A 21,777-nucleotide genomic window follows, 5' to 3' on the forward strand; every position below is an offset into this window, starting at 1 on the left:
CCAAGATACAGGCTAAGCCTAGTTTGGGGCCCACTACACACTGTATTAATGTAAAAGAATTATTTTGGCCAATAATCGATGTTTTTTTTTTTTTTTTTACTAATGTCATGTTGACATCCCATACATTTGCCAAAGAAATCATAGCGAAATCGATTATGAAAAGGTTCCACGTCATTCAGTTTCCTCTACTGTACTGTACGTAGTACGTACATGCAAACATACATTCCATCCAAGACGAATAAAAGCTTATAAAACCGACACAAGTGCGAGTCGAGCTTGCAGTGTTATATGGCTATTAGGTACCATTCGAGTTTGAGATTTTGTATATTGTCTATCTATTATATACCGTTCTCGAGATACAGCTCTGTGACAGACAGACAGACGGACAGCGAAGCGACAGTTTAATAGGGTCCCGTTTGTCACTTCCTTTAGATTTTTTTATGGATTAGGGGGAAAACGAGCAAACGGATCGCCTGATGGTAAGCGATTACCCTCGCCCATGGACACCTGCAACACCAGAAGAGAATAGAATTTAAATACCGGCAGTTTTTGTTGATTTGGGACCATTTCGTGACGTACCAATTTTAAATTTTAGTTTCATTATCTTATTTCGAAGGTTATCACGAATGTTTTCTTTTTTTCTTTCTAAATTTCTTGTATCTAACTTTTAGATGAAAAGTTCCTCAAATGATAAGATAAAGGATAAGATGACACACTTTTCTTTTACAGTCATGATAAGAAACCATTTGCGGGCCATAAAAAAATGAAAATTGGTCGAGATATAAAAAAACACTTCGAAGAATTCATTATGAAATATATTTATAACAATATCGTTCACAATACATAAAAAGTTCCAAAAATTCGTTACTCTTACAAAAATGTTAATAAAGTTTAAATAATATTCATAATTTACGAAACAACAAACAAAATGAATAGATGGTAGGTACATAATTTTAACGTCAGTCTTCACTTATCAGTTATCAGATTATTGCCTTTGATACACAGCCAAATCTTTGGAAATATAATTTTGATTATCAATAAATAAACATTTCGCATTAATTAATAATCTCTAATTAGCTCATCGCTTATTTTATTACGGTATAAAAATAATCAAGAAATAAAATCGCATAAAAATAAAACAATCTCATCACAAGGGGATATTATAGATGTAATATTTTATCATAGTATAAAACAAATAACCCTAAAGGAATGCTTTGACTAAGTCACTATATTAGTGTTGTAGGAACTAAAATTAAATTAAAAAGGAATGGTCAGCAGCCTAAAAATGCAACAGGACTTATTTAGAATATATAATTAACCAGAAACTGTTATTGAAGCGAATAGACTCAAATAGTCAATATTTGGTGCATATAATATAGATTATCGACTTTATCTCCTCGTATAGATTATAAAATACACTTAAACAGTATTGGTTGCCGGTTACGAGAACAAAAGCAGATAATAAGATTGTATAGATACAAGGCTAGTTCAGTTCCAAAAAATAAACTATAACAGCAGACCCGGGCCTTCGGACTCGACGACAACATTATAATGGTATCGCCTTTTTTTCTGAACTGAAGCTGTTTGATTTTCAACTATTAGGACACTTGTATAACGCGGCTTCTGGTTTGCTTCATATTCTAAACAGGACTACCAAACTATAGGTATACATAACCTAAATTAAGGAGCAACAAAACTATTGAAATCTTAACAACATCCAACTACCGTGAGACTCACTCATATTAAATATATTGACCCGGATAACTCACGTCTTAAATCGAGTTTAGCCCGACATGTTTCGGGCTAAACTCGATTAAGACGTGAGTTATCCGGGTCAATATATTTAATATTAACAACATCCATCTTTACAGTCTTAACAACAATTTAAATTTATAAACAACAATATGACATTCGACTGTTAAGCCATAGTCAGCAGACAGAGAGAGACGTATCATTGCATTTCTTTCATACGCGTTTGATCAAGAACCCATGATAATGTGTGACTGGTACATATTTTGTTCGTGTAAATATCTGTTACTGACTAATGGCTCTTCTCTGCCTAGAATTCAAAATGTCAAGTTTCGTAAAGGATTTATCATTAGAACAGAAGCAAACGTGAAAGTCTGCAGTTGTCAAGTTTTCCTCCTTCAAAACGTTCACCTGCTCCTTTACTTAGACAACGGAAAAGTACAAAAAAATGCCACTATAAATCATACCAGGACCCTGCACCACAAAAATTAAGAGCCAACATACACAATCGTTAACTTTCTCATACAAAAAAGTGACAATTATGTAGAACTCCAAGTTGCTTTGACACTTAAGTTCAACTTGACATGAGAGAGAGAGAGAGAGAAGTTCCCATCTCTATCTTACTTGTGCCTCTCTGTTGAACTGAAAGCTATTTTTGGCTTTGGGTTTAGGTTTAAATATTGTTTTGTAGACTGTAATTTACCCCCTAATAAGGTAGAGGCGATTTAGTTACCACATACATTGATTTGGAAATTCAACCTTATTGTTTTAGCAATAAGTTACAATATTCTTTGTACCATCAGCCGAATAAGTGGTCTATAAATTTTTGAACAAATTCCTATCAAATGTCGCTAAAGTCGAACTTTTAAAGTGACAGACACGTCTATTGGCATTATTGTTTTATGACATGCAAACGATTATCAACTTTAGGGTGGTAGACCACATATTTGGCTGATGGTACCTAATTATTGCAAATACTACTAGCTTTAAAAATATCCTTTGACAGGTATTTATTTGATAGCTGCTGTTGATTCTGCGGCAGTAGGCACTATTTACGGGGCCTTATTAAGGGTTAATGTGTGCAGAACCAAATACTTAAATTATTCTTTCTTCTTTCTCTAACTAGCTTACAGCTCCCGTCCTTCGCTAAGCGTGTACACAAACTAGAGCACAAAAGTCATTTCGACCAAAATCTTAGCCAGAGCGGCAGACAGTCGTTTTGTCGCTTTCTATGTAAATTAGACAGATGCAGATGTTTGGATTTGGATTATGTTTAATGTTAATTGGGCAAAAAACGATACAATATAGAAAAAAACTGCGTCTTACTCTATTTAACCATTGCACGCTGGCAAAAATGGTTTACCAATGAGCACCGGTTGAAATTTAAGAATGACCTTGTTCTATGACAAATAATTGCTACTTTTGACGTTAACTATACAACGAATGTTCAAACCACCTATAAACTATCAAAAAATAACCCGATTTATAATAAAAATAAAAGTATGTAAAATGTTAAAATTAGTACTCCGGACCCGGCTTTACAATAAATATGCGACTGGGTACACTCATTCATTACGTTTTGCTCTAAACGGAGTGATAAATAGTAACCTTAACAAAACTGCAGGCAATTCTACAAACAAGACAAATAAAAGTAATAAATTCGTTAGGTATATTTTTTCTTCCTTTGCGAAAGTTTTTGATTTTGCTAAACGTATTTCAAGATTTTACATTACATCACCAAATAGTAGCAGTACCTACCATACAAAAAAAAATTGAGATTCAATACATAAAGCTTAAAGTGTAAAAAAATATCGTGGGTGTTTCCTTCTATTGCTGGGCCTATGAATTTATAAATAATCGATCATTGACATCAATGTACTGCAACTTCCATATTTCTGGCACAACATCAATGAGACTTAGTATTCATAATGCATCAATAATACAGTGATCAAATCGCCACTTCTATCTTCCTGATCATAATTGTTTTTCAACAAAATATGGCCAATGGAGGATTACGAATATTAATTTTAGAATCTAGTTGCGTAATCGTGCCACGTGTAACGACTTTTGTGTACTAAATTATATTTTGAGGAGTTCACAAACAAGTAACGTACAATAATAAGTATTAGATGATAACCTGTGAACTGACGATAGGATACTCACCTTAGTAAATAAATAAGCCTAGTAAAAGTAACACCCGTTTTCAAGTTTTTACATACACAGTTTGTACTAACGCTTAAAGACAACCAAAAATACGTGGCCCAAAGTAGAACGTTTCAAAGTAGGTTTCATTTCAAAGTAGTTTACTATGTCTTTGTGTGGTAAGGTTCCACGGTGGGTCACGATTTAGTTAGTTCGATAGTACATTCCTTTCCCTGGACAAGAAGCCAAAAGCACACGTTGTTCTGAAAATAATATAGTCGTAGATAGATCTTGATTTCAAATCACACGCTATCCTAGCCAAGGCACTACATACAATACGGTATTTGACTATTTATTATATGTATTATAAAATAAAACTTCACAATGTCTGTTATCGAATAGAGATACAATTTTTCAGCTTCCTTTACAAATAACAAAGTTATAAAGGTTTGAAATTCAAGATTAGACAGAGAAAGACATACTTTCATATAGCGCCATACTTGCTGCGTAGAGAAAAACGGAGAAGAAAATCACTATAAATCCAATTTCCAACCGATGTTAGTTTTCTCTTCGCTAAACACTGTCTGTATACCTATATTTTCATAATAATATATAAGACATGGCAAATTCAGGAGTTGTCAAATACCGTATTACAACTTGTGAATAGAATTGACCTGCAGTATTTCATTTTATAAAAATATCTTAAAAATATAATATGTAACAAAACTTCGCTTAAAACTACTGACCACACTAGGCTAGCCATGAGCAACAACAAACAGGCTTCGGCACTGTTCAACAGCAAATCGCGAAGGGGACGGTATTACGGCGTCTGCCTTTGGGTTTCTGGAAAGTAAAAACGAGGCGTTATATTCATCTAATTACACACACACACACACACACAAATATGCGCTACCGGCGACAGGGTGAGCACTATCTCTGTCCATTGTGCGGCCGAGCCGATCACCGCACAGCGGATAATGAACATATCACGAATGTGTTCGAAATACGATCGTCACGCCGCCAGTGACGCAAAGTCAAAAACCTCAATCTCGCCATTTTATCACATTGTCTAGATTTTTTGCTCTTTCAATCCGGTAACCCTAATTGGATCTTATCTCTCTGGATGGACTACGTATCTGCATTTCAAATACACGAAGTCTTCCTTAACTTAACTGGCTCATCAACTCATCACTAACCCTCAGACGAAGAATGCTGAAATTTCGCATAGTCATCAATTACGATGAAGATATTGAATTTACAATGAAGAACAAGAAGATATTCTTTACAATGAATAAACACTGACACTATTTCGTCAATCACATCATTATTTTTTCATGAGCTACGTAGACTGCATGTGTTGCAGTAAATAAATAAGCGTAAGATAGTGCTTGTACTATAGGCAACAGTGGTTATTGCCATGAATCGGCCCACTTGCTCATCTCTCCCCACCTTGTTCCATGTAATAATATACTCAGCGGCACAAAATTTGGCCCACCCTTCATACAAAATTAACGATTCTGCATACATTTGAGGGCCAGATTTTTTGCCGCTCAGTATATAATAGGTATTACCTTTCCTTCCGCGAGACGTAAAATCAGCTGACGCAGTTCGAGCCACGGCCGCGGCAGTGTCCCGCCTCTCGCCTCCTGCCGCCAAAAACATAACAGTCGCAAACGTCCACAAAGCAACAAGCCCACTTAGCATACTACATGCATCTTTTCTATGTCTAAAATTAGACAGTCCCATGCAAAATTATTGTAAAATACCTATACTTTTCTCGGACATACTTTTAACCGTCCGGCCGTTGGCTGAAAAAAAAAATTCACTGTCAAAATCTCTTAGCCACGAGTCCTCTGCTGTCGCGCTCAAATAGCTATTTTAGTTTCTTTACAGGCGTTTGTTTTGGTACGAAGAGTGCTAATAGTCTTTTACCGATTTTCTGTTTCGGCGATCGCTGGTTGCAGGGCTGCTTTTCGCTTTGAAGGAACGCTTTGGAGTCCAATATTGGAGACCTTCTATCAAAACTGCGTAAGGCTAAATCTTCGTTTGATTTCGGAGGGGTTTTTTTCTCGGCGGCAGGTTCTACATGTTCTTTGGTTGGAGTTTTGGGTTCTACTGGCATCGGAGGCGTGTTTTGCTCAGGCTCGACTTTGTCATTAGAATCCTCTTTGGGCGGTGTCGTTACGACGTCCTGCGTGTCTTTAGAGTTAGTTGACACTTCATTTGTGACTTCTTCGTGGTCGGATTCGGCGGTGCCTTCCGATCTATCGCTTTTTACGCTTGTAACATTAGTGAGCTGCAAAAAAAATAATAGCTTTAGATTACGTAACATTTCCTACATATTACAACTTAAGAAACCTGACGTTTCGTTTCGTTAGACAACAACTATATATTCGCCTACCAATCGGCCCAACGCCAGCAGTGTATGTAGCACCCACAGAGTAAATTTCTGTATGTCAAATGCCAAAGACATGTCAACGTTAGCGATGGGGAAAAACCCTCCTGTATGGAGTGATGAAGCACTGGCTAAAGCCAGAGAAGAAAGAGGAGAAAGAGGAGTTCTTTACCGGCTCTGCAGAGGTTATTTCGAATTTTCGAGCTGTTGGTTTTATGATAAGAATATAGAGTTGTTTTTTTTATTATTTATTACGTCTACGTTGCAGTTCGGGTAAAATGCGTGTATCTGGGTGTTCTCTACAGGTTGCATTTCTCAACATGGAATTTTGTGAGCAGATTTTGCAAATTTTTCAAAATGGCTGAGCCCTGGAATTCGAAAACTTAAAAAAACTGAAACTGACTGTTGTGTTTCGGCGTGGAGAGTAAGACAGCCGGTGAAATTACTGGCACTTGAGGTATCCCATCTTAGGCCTCTAGGTCGGCAACGCATCTGCAATCCCGCTTGTGTAGCAGGTGTCTATGGGCGGTGGTCATCTCTTACCATCAGGAGACCCACTTGCTCGTTTGCCATCCAGTCGAATAAAAAAATGAAAAATAAGGGTTGCAGGCCGCGGTCAATCCTTGGATGGTTGACCGCCTCCGGTTTTAATCTCTTTTTATTTCATTTTCAAGCCTATAAGCCATGGGGGTTAAAGGGTTGAAAACGTAAAAATGCAGATTCGAGTTGTCTACAGCCTACAGCTCAGAGCCACTAGTTTTAATAAAAAGTTTTGCCATAGACATTAAATAAAAAAATGCTTACTGTGTAACTGGAGTCATCATTGGAGTCGGCGTCCAGATCTACCATAATTTTTTCAATAAGTCGTTCCATGGTAGGTTCGCTGGTCGAGGCCACAGGACTGTCGTCTTCGCGGACACGTTTACTGCGCTTTACTATCTGTAGACAACAGCATTTTTACTAAGAAAATTGGCAAGTATCATCTACATGCTAATGTCTGTTCAGACAGATGACGAAAGTAACCTATTGTCACAGAAGTTTTGAATTTTCTGTTCTTACAGAAGTCTAAAATGAACTTTATTTTAGTAGTTTAGTTATCCTACTAACATTGGGTACAACTGCGATAGTGTGTATGTGTGCTTCTTACTTTTTACTCTAAAATGGTCGAATTCGTCAGAATTTGGTTGAAATTTGTTATATATACGTATGTGGATAGCTGAAACTTTAATCAGAAAGCCTCACGCTAAATGAATTGATTTTAACGCCGTCTTAAAATTTTCGAATGCTCTTCATAAACTTAAGACCATGATGTAAATTTTTAACCCCCGACGCAAAAAGAGGGGTGTTATAAGTTTGACCGCTATGTGTGTCGGTCTGTGGCAACGTAGCTCTTAAACGGGTGAACCGATTTGAATGTGTTTTTTTTTATTTGAAAGCAGGGTTTCGAGCGATGTTCTTAGATATGTTTTATCAAAATCGGTTCACCCGTTTTTGAGATATTGAACTTTGAAGCGACAATGTCAGTGGTTTTTCAACTTTGTTGGTTAGGTTATAAAGGATTTCCATGGGAATTTAATGAAGTCCCGTACCTACAATTCAAACACTAGATCTAATGGTTCACGCGAGAGCCATTGAATATCGTAGAACTCGATTGTACTCAACTAAGATTGCGAATTTCAAAACACGTAATAGTATGATGACAATATACATTATGTGCATGACAAATTACTGTACAATCTTTCATGTTTGCTGTGATGCGTCAGTTGTTCAGCGCGCGTCCTTGACCAACACTAATGTGCACTAAAAACATTACTCCAGTAATTCTGATGAATGCCTCACGACGAGCAAGGCGGCTGGTTCTGGCTACTTTGATAGACTCAACAGACAGAAACAGCCTCTGAAAAACCGGCCAAGAGCGTGTCGGACACGCCCGAAATAGGGTTCCGTAGCCATTTCGAAAAAAATAAGTCATATTTTTCTAAGAATTTCGTATTTTATACGGAATCCTCCAAGTTTAGGTATATTTTATACCTTCGGCTGCTATTTACTCTTAAACTACTAATAATTCTCAAGCAAACTTAGCCGTTATAGTTTTCCTTGAAAGTTTGATATACTTACTACCATTCTGAATTTTTCTAACATTTTACTTACACTCGATTTTAATGAAAATTTGCACATTAAAGTTGAATATTTTGCAAACAAATCACTGAATAGAAAAATCGTTTTAATCGTTTAGCAACCCCCAAATGATTTTAAAAGACCTATCCAACGATACCCCACACTACAAGGTTGGGTGAGAAAAAAACACACCCCCACTTTACGTCTATGGGAGGTACCCTAAAACAATTTTTTTTTTAGTTTTTTATTGTACTATTTTGTTGGCATAGCTTACATATATATACGTGCAAAATTACAGCTTTCTAGCATTGATAGTCCCTGAGCAAAGCCGCGGACGGACGGACAGACAGACAGACATGGCGAAACTATAAGGGTTCCGTTTTTGCCATTTTGGCTCCGGAACCCTAAAAAGCCCCTCTCCGAGCACTTTGTATAAACCAATTGACATTCTTATAGTAATAAGTAGTAATGACGTTCTCAGTAGATATCCCTCAAACACATAAGTTCGCCTTTGCACATATAATATCTCAATGTTTGTCAGTTGTGTTTTTTTTTTGTACAATAAAGAGTTAACTTACCTACATTCCGAATTGGAAAAATGATTATAGTCCTATTCCTATATCAGTTCTGTTACAGCTACAGCATGCTCTTTAAGGGATTTCTATCAGCCTACATTTGAGTGGATGAGATGAGTAGGTATTCAGTTGTGGACCAACTAAGCGAGAGTTTAAAAGTCAGAACCTCCTCCAAAAATCCTCACAGGCAAAAATAAGTGCAAAAACATCACAAAATCTCAATATCACATACCAGGACCTCATCGTTATTGCTGACGCTCGTAGTATTGTTGTTCCCGTAGGGTATCGACTGCCGCTTGAAGCACATAGTGAACTCGAAGAGTGACCGCAGCCCGCTGTACCACGGCTCTTGGACTGTGACGATGCGAGCGCGCATCATCCTGTTACCCTGGTACTTTAGGGTACGCAGATATCTGCGTTTGCTTTGTATGTATGTCACCTGGAAGCGGGTTGATAGTCAAAAGTCTGGTAAGAGTAGGACCCCACGTCAAAGGAATAAAGGGTCAACGAACTTTTTAGTGTAGATAGCTGGTTGCCATGGTAACGTTTAACTTATTAAAAGTGTGATTTTATGGGGTACTATTAATAAATCCAGTAAAAGTTAGGAGTTGTGACAGTTTTAACCTTTTTGGACTCCAAGGACCTATACAGGGTGATGATTAACTGAAAACCTGACACACCAAAAATATTTTTTCATTTTAAGTCAATTGATTGCATTTAATTTTGTATACCATCATTATTTTAAAAGATATTCGTGTTTTGCTTAGTCAGTAATTCTACTTCATTTCTAACTCCACACTTTAAATTTGTACTTGTCAGTTGCGCTTTGACGTTTTTAGAAGAAAATCACACATTAACAGCAAAACGAGCAGTATTAAATTATCGAAATAGTATGCAACCTCGCTAAAATATTTAATTGGCGCATGTTGCAGTTTTAGACTGGGCGCAATAAAAAAAAAGGATTTTAAAACACAAACACAACCTAAATTAAAACATAGTGTAATCGATTCTACTCTCGATTCTGAGCAAACTACTTTCTGGTTTTCAGTTATTTAGTTAACATCTTGTATATACGTCCAATGTAAAAACAACCTTCGTTAAATTGTGTTAAGGATCAATTTTAGGCATTGCAATATAGAAGCCTGGCGTATGGGTGATGTCTTGTGAATTTGACGTGGCGGCGAAAAGGTTAAGGCAATTCCTCCTAATCATGCTATATTCTATTTGTTCTAAGATGATTCAATGTAACTTTGTGAGGCGGTAACTAATTTTTAATTTTTTCCAACAGAGATATAATGATTAAAAAAATGAAATCACATTAAAACTGCTGATTGTTCGAATATTTATACCCAAATTTGCTAACAAATTGTTAAGTTACTGCGTTGGCACTGTGTTATATTAACTTACTTTATTTAATGAACGTTCTTAGTCCTTACAATGTTGTATCAATAGGCCGCAATTACTAGAGGTGAGGGTTATCGGTAAAAAATAAAAGACTTATTATTAATTTGCAAGATTGTTCGTCAGAGTCGGAAAGTGACACTACAAGTGTTGAATAAATTATATTTTAAAATTCAAATAAGACTTTCAGTTCGATAGCGTGCAAAACACATGACATGCAAAAGTATCGATAGTTTGCGTAACAATAGGAGGGACTCTAGTTCCGTCAGTTCGGCATCTGTCATTTGGATGATGTTAGAATTAGAACAAATAGAATATAGTAGTATACATTACAAACATTTTTCTAAGCAAGTGTATCATTGACATCTCCTGAGTTACAGAATGAAAACACTAAAAAGTTGATTGACCCAAATAAATAGCGGGACACTTTTGACACCAACTAACCTAATCCCAAAGTAAGCAAAGCTCGTATTAAAGGCATAGGTAATACCGGGCAATGGATAAACATACTTAAAGTAGCGGACCCGGCAGACGTGGTCCTGCACGAAAACGCAGCACTCCATTAAATATGATAACTTACCGACAACAGCACCTTCTCGTCTAAACTGCTGGACTGATTTAGATGTATTTCGGTAAACAAATAGTTTGAGTCCCGGGGGTGGATATAGGATAGTTTTTATCCCGGAAAATAGCATAGTTCCCGTGGGATAGCGATAAACGAATTATACGTAGACGGTGTTGCGGGCAACAGCAACATAAAACTGTCCGTAATTGGCCCCTATCTCACCTGCCGCTGCTGCTGATGTTAAGTGCAGATGAGGCCAAAGGTGTATCTCACCTGTTCAGTAACGCCTGTTCACTCTAGCCTTGAAGAGCCCTAGATTGTATTTATCCGGAAATACAGACAACGGGATATAATATAATTAATATCACGGGAAACTTGACACCAAGTAACCTTATCCCAAAGTAAGCAAAGCTTGTGTTATTGGTCTAGCTAGACAATGGATAAACATACCGAAATAAAGAGACCTAATATACTTAAATACATACATGGGCCAATTAACTATTTTACTAACACTTTGGGCGTCTCCTGCGTTAGCAAAATTGTCTCTGGCGTTACCAAAAAATCGTACTGCCAACAAGATATTTCACGGTTTAATAGGTTGAACTTACGTAGGGTGGCATGTATTCATGTACACCATCTATTACTTCCAAAAATCTGCAATTGTTTGAAAAATGTCGCGGACATAGTGTCGGTAAAAAAGTTGATTGGCCCACATATAAACCAAGACTCGAGAACAAACACTCGTATTTATCAAACATATCTGCCCCGACCGGGGATCGAACCCGGGACCTCAAGCTACGTAGTCAGGTTCTCTAACCACTGGGCTATCTGGGCTATCCGGTCGTCAAGGAGACAGGCAGCGGCCAAGGATAATTTTAATATCTGACTTTGTAGTATAGTCCTACTGTTACTTGGTGAAAGTTTATATACTGACTTAATTATAACCCAAATAAAAGACGATTATGTCAGACAACAGTATGTTAAAGTGTGTAAAAGGCCTTGCCATCTTTCACAGATGATTAAAGTAGCACCACGACGACACTTGCGCTCGTGACTAAAAAAGCACAACAATAACATAATTAACCAAAAAATTTAGCTTAATCTTCGTAATTAGGTAAGTCCTGAGTGTGATAATTAGACGCTGTGTAAACTTACCACATACCAGCCGCGGGTTTACGGCGGATGCAGGCTGCTACCAACCGAAACAAATGGCTATAGGGGATGCCCATGTCTAAAAGTGGACATCCTTCGGCCGATATGATGATGAAACTCACCACATCAGCAGAACGCAGCGGCGGCTTCCCCAGCACCAGATTGACGAGGGATATGGACTCCCTCGTCGCTCTAAGTGCCACTAGGAGCATCAGGAAGAATACCCACGGCAGCGGGCGGACTAGTTCCGGTTGTGGTCTCTCTTCAGGGTCCACTGTAAGTTGATAAAGTGCTAAGGCCCAAGACCACGCAAATCTTCGAAACGCTTGCATAATGGACGAACTACACCATATCAAAAAAAAAAAAAAGATTACTGTATAAAAAAAAACATCTAAACTACATTTCTGTGCCAAATTTCGAGTCGATGCTGTTAACCGTTGAGGAGTTACGTCCTGCGGAGACGATCCTGGCCGAACTAACAAGATGTTACTGCCAGATTATTGTATTGTCACCAGATTAACATAAGTATGCCAAATTTTAATACTGTCCTGATCCAAATAAATAGAGATGGCAAGCATTCATAATATACCTACGCTTAATAATAAGGAATATTATTAATTGCACATCAAATAAATAATTGCCTAAGTATCAATTTCTTCTCATCATTTATATACTTTTGTACAACAATTAAATAAATAAATATCACGGGACAATTCACACCAATTGACCTAGTCCCAAAGTAAGCTTAGCAAAGCTTGTGTTATGGGTACTAACTAAGCAACGGATAAATATAATTATATAGATAGATACATACTTAAATGCATATTAAACACCCAAGACCCGAGAACAAACATTCGTATTTTTCATACAAATATCTGCCCCGACACGGGAATCGAACCCGGGACCTCAAGCTTCGTAGTCAGGTTCTCTAACTACTAGGCCATCTGGTCGTCAAAAAATTAAATTATTTCAATACAAATAAACTAAATGTTTAGCAAAACTAGTACTGCAGATGATTCTAGAATATACATCAACACAAACTATACAAAAATACTACAATAACACCAAAAATACTGACTGCACAGCAAAAATACTGAATCCACAGCAAATTACCTAGAGCGTGCGTAGATGATACTCATTCTCATAGCAAAATAACTTTTACCGTCAATTTGGCACCGGAAAATTAGGTACGACGATGAGCGGAGTGAGAAGGAGCGTTAGGTACTATGAGGGCGTATGAATTCGCCGCTAGAGGCGCTAGTGTAGCGTGAGGTCTCCGAAATGTCAAATCTCATAGTTTTTGTTTGGGTGGCTACGCGGGTTTATTTATAATTAGAATAGTTTTGTGGATATTCTGCATTACCTGAAATTAATTATGGCAATTATGCGTTACGGGGCAATGAATGTCTGTGTTTTGAGACAGTTTTGTCTTTCGGAAACTTTTGTCCTCCCTTTTTTTCCGAACAAAACGGGACTACGCAACACTGTGGTTGCTCGATATTTTTATGGTACGGTTTTAAGGTGTATTAAATATGATTTTAATCTAAACTTTGTTTTCACGCCCGTAATAACAGACTTTGAAAGCCACACTTAAAAACCTCACGCAATAGTGGCGCCATCTAGAAAGACAAAAAACGATAGCCTTCATTGCGACCACAACGCGCGAGCCGTGCGAGCAAAGCGAGCGCGCCTCGGCAGCGGCCGGCGAAGCGCCAGAACCTTATTTATTTAGGAAATAATTTGGCTCCTACTAGTGCTGGTAATGTAAAAAGTATATACATGCTGAAAAGAAATTGATAGGTAATTATATGATGTGCAAAAATAGAAGCTATATTTAGCTATAGCTGAGTGGCGGCCATTTTGGCTGGAAGGAATAGGCATGGATGTGTATATTTCAGTGTTTCTGTATGTGTATCTATTTTATCAGCCAATAAACCATTCTAATTCTTATTCTTATTTAAAAAAAAAACAGTTACAAGGTATGATGTGCGTTAGTCATTATTAGCTGTGCATTAATAAAAATACTTTACTTTAAGATAAATAGCGGTGCGCCACGAATATAATTTGCAGTTTATTACGTAATATTTTGAGTGGAGTATTTTGCTGTGTATGTTGATGTGAATTCGTTTTTTTTTTTAGATAAAAAGGACTTTTTTTGATGTGCGTTTAAATACTACCCTAATAATAATAATAATGAACGCTTGTAAAAATCGTAATTGGCGCAAAAATGATCATTATTGGGGGCTCATTTAGGATAACTAGACCTGTGTACTGTGTAAGCGCTAGAACTCCCTACATAATAGGTATGCAGTTCAGTCTAGTTACAAAAAAATAAGACTGGATAACGTAAAAACATAATTTTAAGTCTCACATGGTGGCGGCACAGCCCATCGTGCGCATTTCTCGACGACCCACAGCGCTTTATCGACGTGCCTGAGCAATGTTTGTCCCATCTTGTAACTGACGACATGCTCGGCAACTGCCTGGAGGCCTTCCTTCACTAACGCTATGATATCCATGACTGTGGAAGAGAAACAACATTGTTGAAAGAAGCAGAGCTCTTTAAGGGCACGCGAAGTTTGGGCCGGCTGGACATATTGCCATCTTGATAAACAGTCGCGATTTTTACCCTACTCGTAATTACTACGAGTTTAGGAACATAAATAAATAAACTATTGTTAAAATAACCTCGACGTTTCGATCACATTGCAGTGGCCGTGGTCACGAGGGCAATGTACTCTCTAGCTAGTAAGTGCGTACGTAATACAATTTTGACCTACGTTCCCGGTGGTCTTGTGGTAAAAGACGGAAATAGTGGGATTTCGCAAAAACTCGTAAAGTCAGACGAACAGAAAGAAGCGGTTTTTTTCTTGATGATAACCGCTATTAAATATGTTATTTAACTAGGGAAGCTGAATAAAATAAATTGACCGCGTTCTTATCGATCAAATTTGACAAATTTCCTTAGTCAAATGTTGTATATAAAATCGTCCTAATGTCCTAAAGGTAATCCGTAATGTTTAAAGGTAAGGTGTCCGTAATGTTCTTTAATATGTAATTTTTATAGCCATGTTTCTTCAGAATGGAGCAAAAGATACCAAAGACGAAGATTTATAATTGTTTGTATTTTTTGTACCCATGTATTTCCAACGAATAATAAGCACTTCTTCCATCAAATCAAGTAGATGTAGCAGCCTTTAGCCTGTCTTTAATTATAATAATGTGTGTAATTACTTTATTCAGTTTTCTTAGCGCCTTTCTTTTGCTGACCTGCGAAGTGTTTGGACACAAAATAACTTAATTTTTCGCATTTTTTCCTCTCAATTTGATGAAAATCATTTTGTATCACAAAAATCCCCTTCTTACGCCCCTTAGTACAAAATGTACTATTGTTATTCCGTATTTTTATATGAACACTTATAAGCATCGACACATGATTTGATTATAGACACAACTTCCGTGAGTGCGTCTTGGGCCCTGATCCTTGACCTGACCCCACAATTGCTGCTTCAAATTATACTTATCTATAATCTTCATTAATATACCTGATTAGCATTTAATTGGGGGACAATTACAACAGATGAGAATTAAAATATGAAGAATCATATGGTATCAGAGTAATTCGTCTCATTCGTTTTTCGTTCAATTCTTGTTTCGTCTCATTCTGTATTCGTCACTTATTCTTTATTCGCCTTGTTGTTGTTCACTATCTGTCCCTATCTTCCTAAGTCCAATTCTATAACTTGTCGCATTCTTTATAAGCAGAGAGCGGAATTTTCATGGCACTTTTTGACCTGTCATAGTGACTTTTCACTTATCAATATCGACTTCCGATATACATTACATACATACGTAATAATATATCGACACACAACATAGGTACTAAAGAAGATTAAGGGGCTGTTTCACCATTCATTGATAAATTTTAATTGACAGATAAATGCACCCACCCGAACTCTCTCATAGTCTCCTCATGTGTTCGAGGTGAGCAGGAAGGTGTTTGCTGCGGTGAGATCTCTAAGAAGGCTTCAGAATTTCCTACCCTTTGCTACCAAAGTTGCGCTTGCTCAAACTTTACTGCACCCTATATTCGACTATGTTGACATTTGTTATCCCCATCTCTTAGAAGAGCAGCTTAATAAACTTGAGCGAATTCAAAATCTATACATTAGGTTTATATTTGGTCTACGTAAGTTCGATCATGTCTCTAACTTTCGACCACAGCTCAAGTGGCTCCCAATCCACCTCCGCCGTAACTCTCACATTCTCCACCTTCTTTACGGCATTCTTTTTAAGCCTGCAACTCCTCGCTACCTCAAAGAGCGATTAAGCTACGTAACTTCTATTCGATGCTATCAGAATTTTCTCCGTACCGTACCTTTTTCTATCTCCAAATTCTATGTCTATTCTTATACTGTCCAAGCTATTCGGTTGTGAAATTCCTTACCGATTGATTTACGACGGGCAAAATCTCTGTCACTCTTAAATCTATGCTTAAGGAGCACTATCTGTCATCGTGTAATAATAAGCTTTATCCTAGTTTATTTATTTATTTATTTATATGTGGCTGTTTATCCCATTGCCTATATTTATTTTAGACGTGTATTATATGTACGAAAATGTGTATGTGAAGATGTGTTTTTGTTGCATTCTAATTCTCTGATCTACTGTTATGTTAATGCACCACCTGCTGTAAACTAGTCCTTCCTACTTTCTGTAAAAAGGTTGCCTGGAAGAGATCGCTCTTAAGCGATAAGGCCGCCTATTGCTTACCTTGTAATTTTCTCTGTGTACCTGTTTTCTGTATCGCTCACTATTTCTGGTGTACAATAAAGAGTAATTGTATTGTATTGTATCGTAAATGTCATGTCGTCTCTGTTTATTCGGACAAAGCAAACAGAGACAGCAATACAGATAACCGTCACATAAAATTAATCAATCAATGGTGAAACAGGGGGTTAGTACCTTATAATTGTTATGGATTACGCGTGCGAAGCCGCGGGTAAAGTCTAACATTCGATAAGTACGGAAAGTAACTGGGGGGGCTACTACGAAATTCGAAAATCGAAGTTCGTATCGTACTGTCCCTCTCACTCTAGTATTAAATAGTATAAACGTCAGCAAGCCGGCAAGATACGAAGTTCGAATTTTGCACTTCGTAATAAGGGGCCTGAGGGCCTACTCCGAAATTCGAAAATCGAAGTTCGTATCGTACCGTCCCTCTCACACCGTATTAAATAGTATAAGCGACAGAGACACGGAATGACACGAACTTCTATTTTCGAATTTCGTAGTAGCCCTGCTGTTGCGATAACACATGCAGACCCGCTCGAGTTTAATACAAGGCTAACAATCTTGGTTCCTTCGGACCCACCCAAACCCAAGTACCATTCAAGCTCTAGCACAAGCACACTTAGATTTCTGACCGGAAGGAGTGTTTCGTCGTTTTAGGGAGAAACAAGGATAAAAAACCCTAAGTAGTTCATTTTTTTTATCATATTGTTTGGCTTCTGGTATTCAATAATCTTATAGCCCTAACCACCAGTGTGCCACTGTTTAGGTGGCCTGTAGGAGCACAAAAGTAAATGCTAACATACCTGTGCTAAGGCTAAAGTCCAACAATATTAATTTTAAATTAACACATATTCACTTACATGCCACCATTGTTTGTGTAAGAAAAAACTATAGTGCACTGTTATCACGAACTTAAAGTCACTAATGAGTGCATCAAACATAAATATATCATTTTGACTTCTTTATACCTTATAGATAAAACAAGCAGCGGAAAGGTGCAGAGGTCAATGCAATCATAGGCTGATATGAAAGACCACGGTACTCACAAATATCCAATCCACACTCAATTGATAGGTGCTTCATTTATATTACAGTCTAAACCGTTTATAGCAACACCAGTTATAACCACATATTAGAAGTAACAACAGAGAAAAAAAGTCTTAACATAACATATATACCAGGGTTTCTCAAAGTAGGGTACGCGAACTCTTAGGGGTTCGCTATTCGACGGTAGGGGGTTCGCGACAAGGTTTACTTGATGGTGGCTGCAAGACTGGCAAGATGATTAAGATTATTTTTTGGAGTCTTTTTGTATTTTTTATTTCAACTCCAAATTTGTTACTTATTTGTTTGTTATTGGTTGGGGTAGGGGTTCGCTGTGGTCTAGAAACTTTAACAGGGGTACGTGGAGCCATCAGTTTGAGAAACCCTGATATATACCAAAATACCACTAGTTATAATGACCAACCAACCATGTTTAACAGTTTAATTTTATCAGTTACTAGTGTTTACTTCGCACACGTAAATCATTAGATCTAGCAATTGAATTTTCGAGGAATTGATTTCGGGATTATTAAAAGTTCCCGTGGGAATTCCCGAAAATTAAATCGTGGTTTTCATTAGCCGCGTATCCACTAGAGGCAGCCTCGGGCCGAGCGGCTGCCTCGCTCCGAGGCCGCGCAAGTGGAGACGCTGCTAAAGGCACGGCTCAGACTGAGGCTCCTTTGAGCACGGCCAAAAAACCGAGAAATTATGGCTCGGCTCGCGGTGCTCGGCCTGAGGCTGCTCTAATGGATACGCTGCTATTTACGTTACATTAAAAACAATCATGTCAAATTTCATGACTCTAAGTCCAGCAGTTGTTATTTAGAGATTTTATCCCTATCCCGTGGGAATCCAACTTGCCAAAAATATTATTAGTTTTTAACCAACTTCAAATAAGAAGGTTTTATGTTCCAATGTTTGTATTTTTTTTATGTACCTATGTTCACGGATTACTCAGTCGATTGTGGACCGATTTTCAAAATCCTTTTTTTATTCGAAAGAGTACTCTTCTGAGGTGGTCCCATTGTCACCAAGTCAAGATCTGATGATGGGATCCTAGGGAAATCGAGGGCAAACCTAAATTTTATAGGCACACCTATGGCGATTTTGGCATTTTTAGCATTAAGATAAGCATTTACATTCAGAAAGTATCATTTGGTAAACTGGACCTGATGAAGAAGACCGTAGATGACCAATGGAACTCGTCAAAGCTAAGTAATGCTTGCTCGTCTATAAACGATCATGATTAATATACCTAGAAAAGCGACTATGCCTTGTTTGGGCTAAATGGAATCGTTGTGAGATGTACTTTGGTTACGAACCACTAAAAAGTGAGAAATAATGAAAATTTTTAACAAAAAAGTGAAACCAACTCCAAAAAATAAAAAAATAACAAAAAATGGAACCAACTACAAAACCCTTGAAAATATTTTTCTAGGTACCTACAAGCTCGAGGTTGGTCGACCCAGCAGGAGGAATTGAAACCCAAGTGAGATAGACGACTATTCCACTCCTGCTGGCTTGTGTTGTTAAATCAAATATACTACATACTTTCACTTTATTTCAATCTTATTTTTATTTAAAATTGAATGGATACAATAAAAATAGATACCTAACTAACATACAGCTTAGTTGCTAAGGTATTTGGAATTGCACATTACAAATACTAGGTACCAAATACCAAGTACAAATATTTTATTATGACAACTTGGAAATTGATTTGTGAACCTTACTGGAGTGCGATGTATGGTAATAACTAAGAAAAAAGTCCCAACACAATCTTATATACCAAAATAACACTGGTTATAATGACCAACTATGTATGACAACCAAATATTGCTGTCCCTTTCCCTTCTGTTGTGATAAACGGTTTTGACTGTAATAATTACTTTTAGTAAGCAAACACTTACTTGCCAGTGTTGGTTTTATATGTCCGGATATTAGCATTAAGCGATTTATGCCTCCCAATGGATTAATTAATTAAATCAATGAATTCAAAGCTCTCATTCCATTGAAAACTTTACACTCCATTTAGATACCACATACATTTTGCAGTTATTCTTACAATTGACTTGTACTTTATAAAGTTATTACTTAACTTGCTTTAAACAAAAAATGCAGTATAAATAATGTCGAAATTGCTTGAAATTGCCAGAACTCCATAAATTATTTTCAAAGTAAATAATAAAATGAAAACTCGTATTGTAATTTAATTTTTTCATGTTGAAGGGTAAAAATTCAATAAGTACTACCTTTTAAAATAAAGTTTTAAAGTTGCAATTCAGCAATTGTAATAAATCTTAATGAATAATGATTATGGTCATGAAGTTGAAATACTAAACTGAAAGTCGATTAAATAGAAAGAGCAGGTCGATAATAAGCGATATTATTAATTATTACGTCTTTTTTATTTACAAGTAATAGGTAGGTAGGTAGTCGGAGATTACGTCGCCCGGTGATAAATAGGTAATAATAATGGTAATCAATAAACCAAAGAAATAATAATCGATAAAATTAAATTAGCGATTTAATAGAATATAAAGTCTTACCAAGTTTTGTGTATAGTTTACAGCGTTGCAATTGAGTCAATAGAATTTAATGCAGAATCCGGTTCAATTGCTATTAGTCGCACAATTAGAAATAGGTATCACATCCGCTCTGCAGTGAGTTTTTCTTATGCGCTACCCTGTTGGCAAAACAATACATTAAAATCTGTGAACTGTAGAGTAATATTTCATTAAAATATTTACAAACTAACAGAATATAAAGTCTGACGATGCCGACCACTCAACACAACACACACACGACAAAAACGAATATCCAAGAAAAGTAGAAAAAAAATCTTTCACAGTAACTTGACGTCTGCAGGGTTACTACGAAACTCTAAACTCGGAGTTCGTGTTCGTATCGTACCGTCCCTCTCGCTCTCATATTAAATAGTAGTGTATAAGTGTCAGACAGAGGGACCGCAAGACACGAACTTCGAATTTCGAGTTTCATAGTAGCCCTGCAGACTGACATTTGTCAAATTGTAAAGCGCCACACACACACACAGACGACAGCAGGGCTACTACGAAACTCGAAACTCGAAGTTCGTATCGTACCGTCCCTCTCGCTCTCGTATTAAATAGTGTAAGTGTCAGAGGGACCGCACGACACGAACTTCGAGTTTCGAGTTTCGGAGTAGCCCTGCAGGTTTGGGTCGTGCGCGGTGCGCGCCCGGGCTAAGTATTCATTTTTCTGAATGAAATTGTACTTAAATGTAAAATTTCATGGTCTTCCTTTTATTTAACATTTCGCGGTTTTGATTCCCGGGCCAGACACGCGATTAATCAAAAATCTTTGAAATACTTACGTAGAATGCAGTTTAAATTGTTTTCCTGATGGCGGTTAGAACGTATATTACCTTGATGTAATAGACACATTCACCTTCTTTTAAAAATACCTACATTTTGTTTAATTTTCGCAATAAAGGTAAAAATGTTACACATTGTTTTTTCCCTTAAACATACTCGTAAGAATAGCAAATGAAAGCTAATTTGTCGAATTGAAATAAAAATGCTGTCAGTATTTTAATTTTAGGACATTGAATATTAGACTGAATAAAAATTAGATCTAACAATTTTATGGATTTAGCATTTTAGCAATAAAATTTATAGACTAAACAATTATAGAACAAGTGCTCTAGGAAAAAAATGTAGGTATGCGAAGAAATAAGTATACCATACAATATTATAACAAACAATTTCGAAAAGATTTTAAGAAAAAACAATTTGTTGTTCTTTAAAATATGGCTCTGTCCATTGGAGGACAATTTTGCCAGTTCTAGTAGTTTTTGTTTG

General features: G+C 37.0%; 1 protein-coding gene across 5 annotated transcripts; it reads right to left on the minus strand.

Moving 5' to 3' along the window:
* Positions 1 to 797: 797 nt before the first annotated feature.
* Positions 798 to 20,803, minus strand: Jabba (jabba). Of its 5 annotated transcripts, XM_074097785.1 has the most exons (10): positions 20,694 to 20,803; positions 20,485 to 20,621; positions 14,469 to 14,618; positions 12,220 to 12,371; positions 9,212 to 9,418; positions 7,091 to 7,225; positions 5,824 to 6,187; positions 5,658 to 5,699; positions 5,463 to 5,537; positions 798 to 4,734 (listed from the first exon to the last, which is right to left on the minus strand). In XM_074097785.1, exons 3-10 carry the CDS (start codon positions 14,614 to 14,616, stop codon positions 4,712 to 4,714), a joined length of 1,146 nt encoding a protein of 381 aa, XP_073953886.1. In that variant the 5' UTR covers positions 14,617 to 14,618; positions 20,485 to 20,621; positions 20,694 to 20,803; the 3' UTR covers positions 798 to 4,711. The 5 variants fall into 5 exon arrangements, with proteins under 5 accessions (XP_073953886.1, XP_073953885.1, XP_073953888.1 ...); XM_074097784.1 differs by lacking the exons at positions 20,485 to 20,621; positions 20,694 to 20,803 and adding an exon at positions 17,752 to 17,828; XM_074097787.1 differs by lacking the exons at positions 20,485 to 20,621; positions 20,694 to 20,803 and adding an exon at positions 17,752 to 17,827 and having other exon boundaries at positions 5,679 to 5,699.
* Between the last annotated feature and the right edge of the window lie 974 nt (positions 20,804 to 21,777).

Source organism: Choristoneura fumiferana, chromosome 14 (assembly GCF_025370935.1).
Source record: "Choristoneura fumiferana chromosome 14, NRCan_CFum_1, whole genome shotgun sequence".
NCBI lineage: Eukaryota > Metazoa > Arthropoda > Insecta > Lepidoptera > Tortricidae > Choristoneura > Choristoneura fumiferana.

Excerpts from the sequence above, each read along its gene's own strand:
- Jabba (XM_074097784.1), bottom strand. Across the intron at positions 7,226-9,211 it reads GCAATAACGATGAGGTCCTG|ATAGTAAAGCGCAGTAAACG; the intron begins GTATGTGATATT and ends TGTTGTCTACAG. Across the intron at positions 4,735-5,462 it reads TACGTCTCGCGGAAGGAAAG|AAACCCAAAGGCAGACGCCG; the intron begins GTAATACCTATT and ends TTTACTTTCCAG.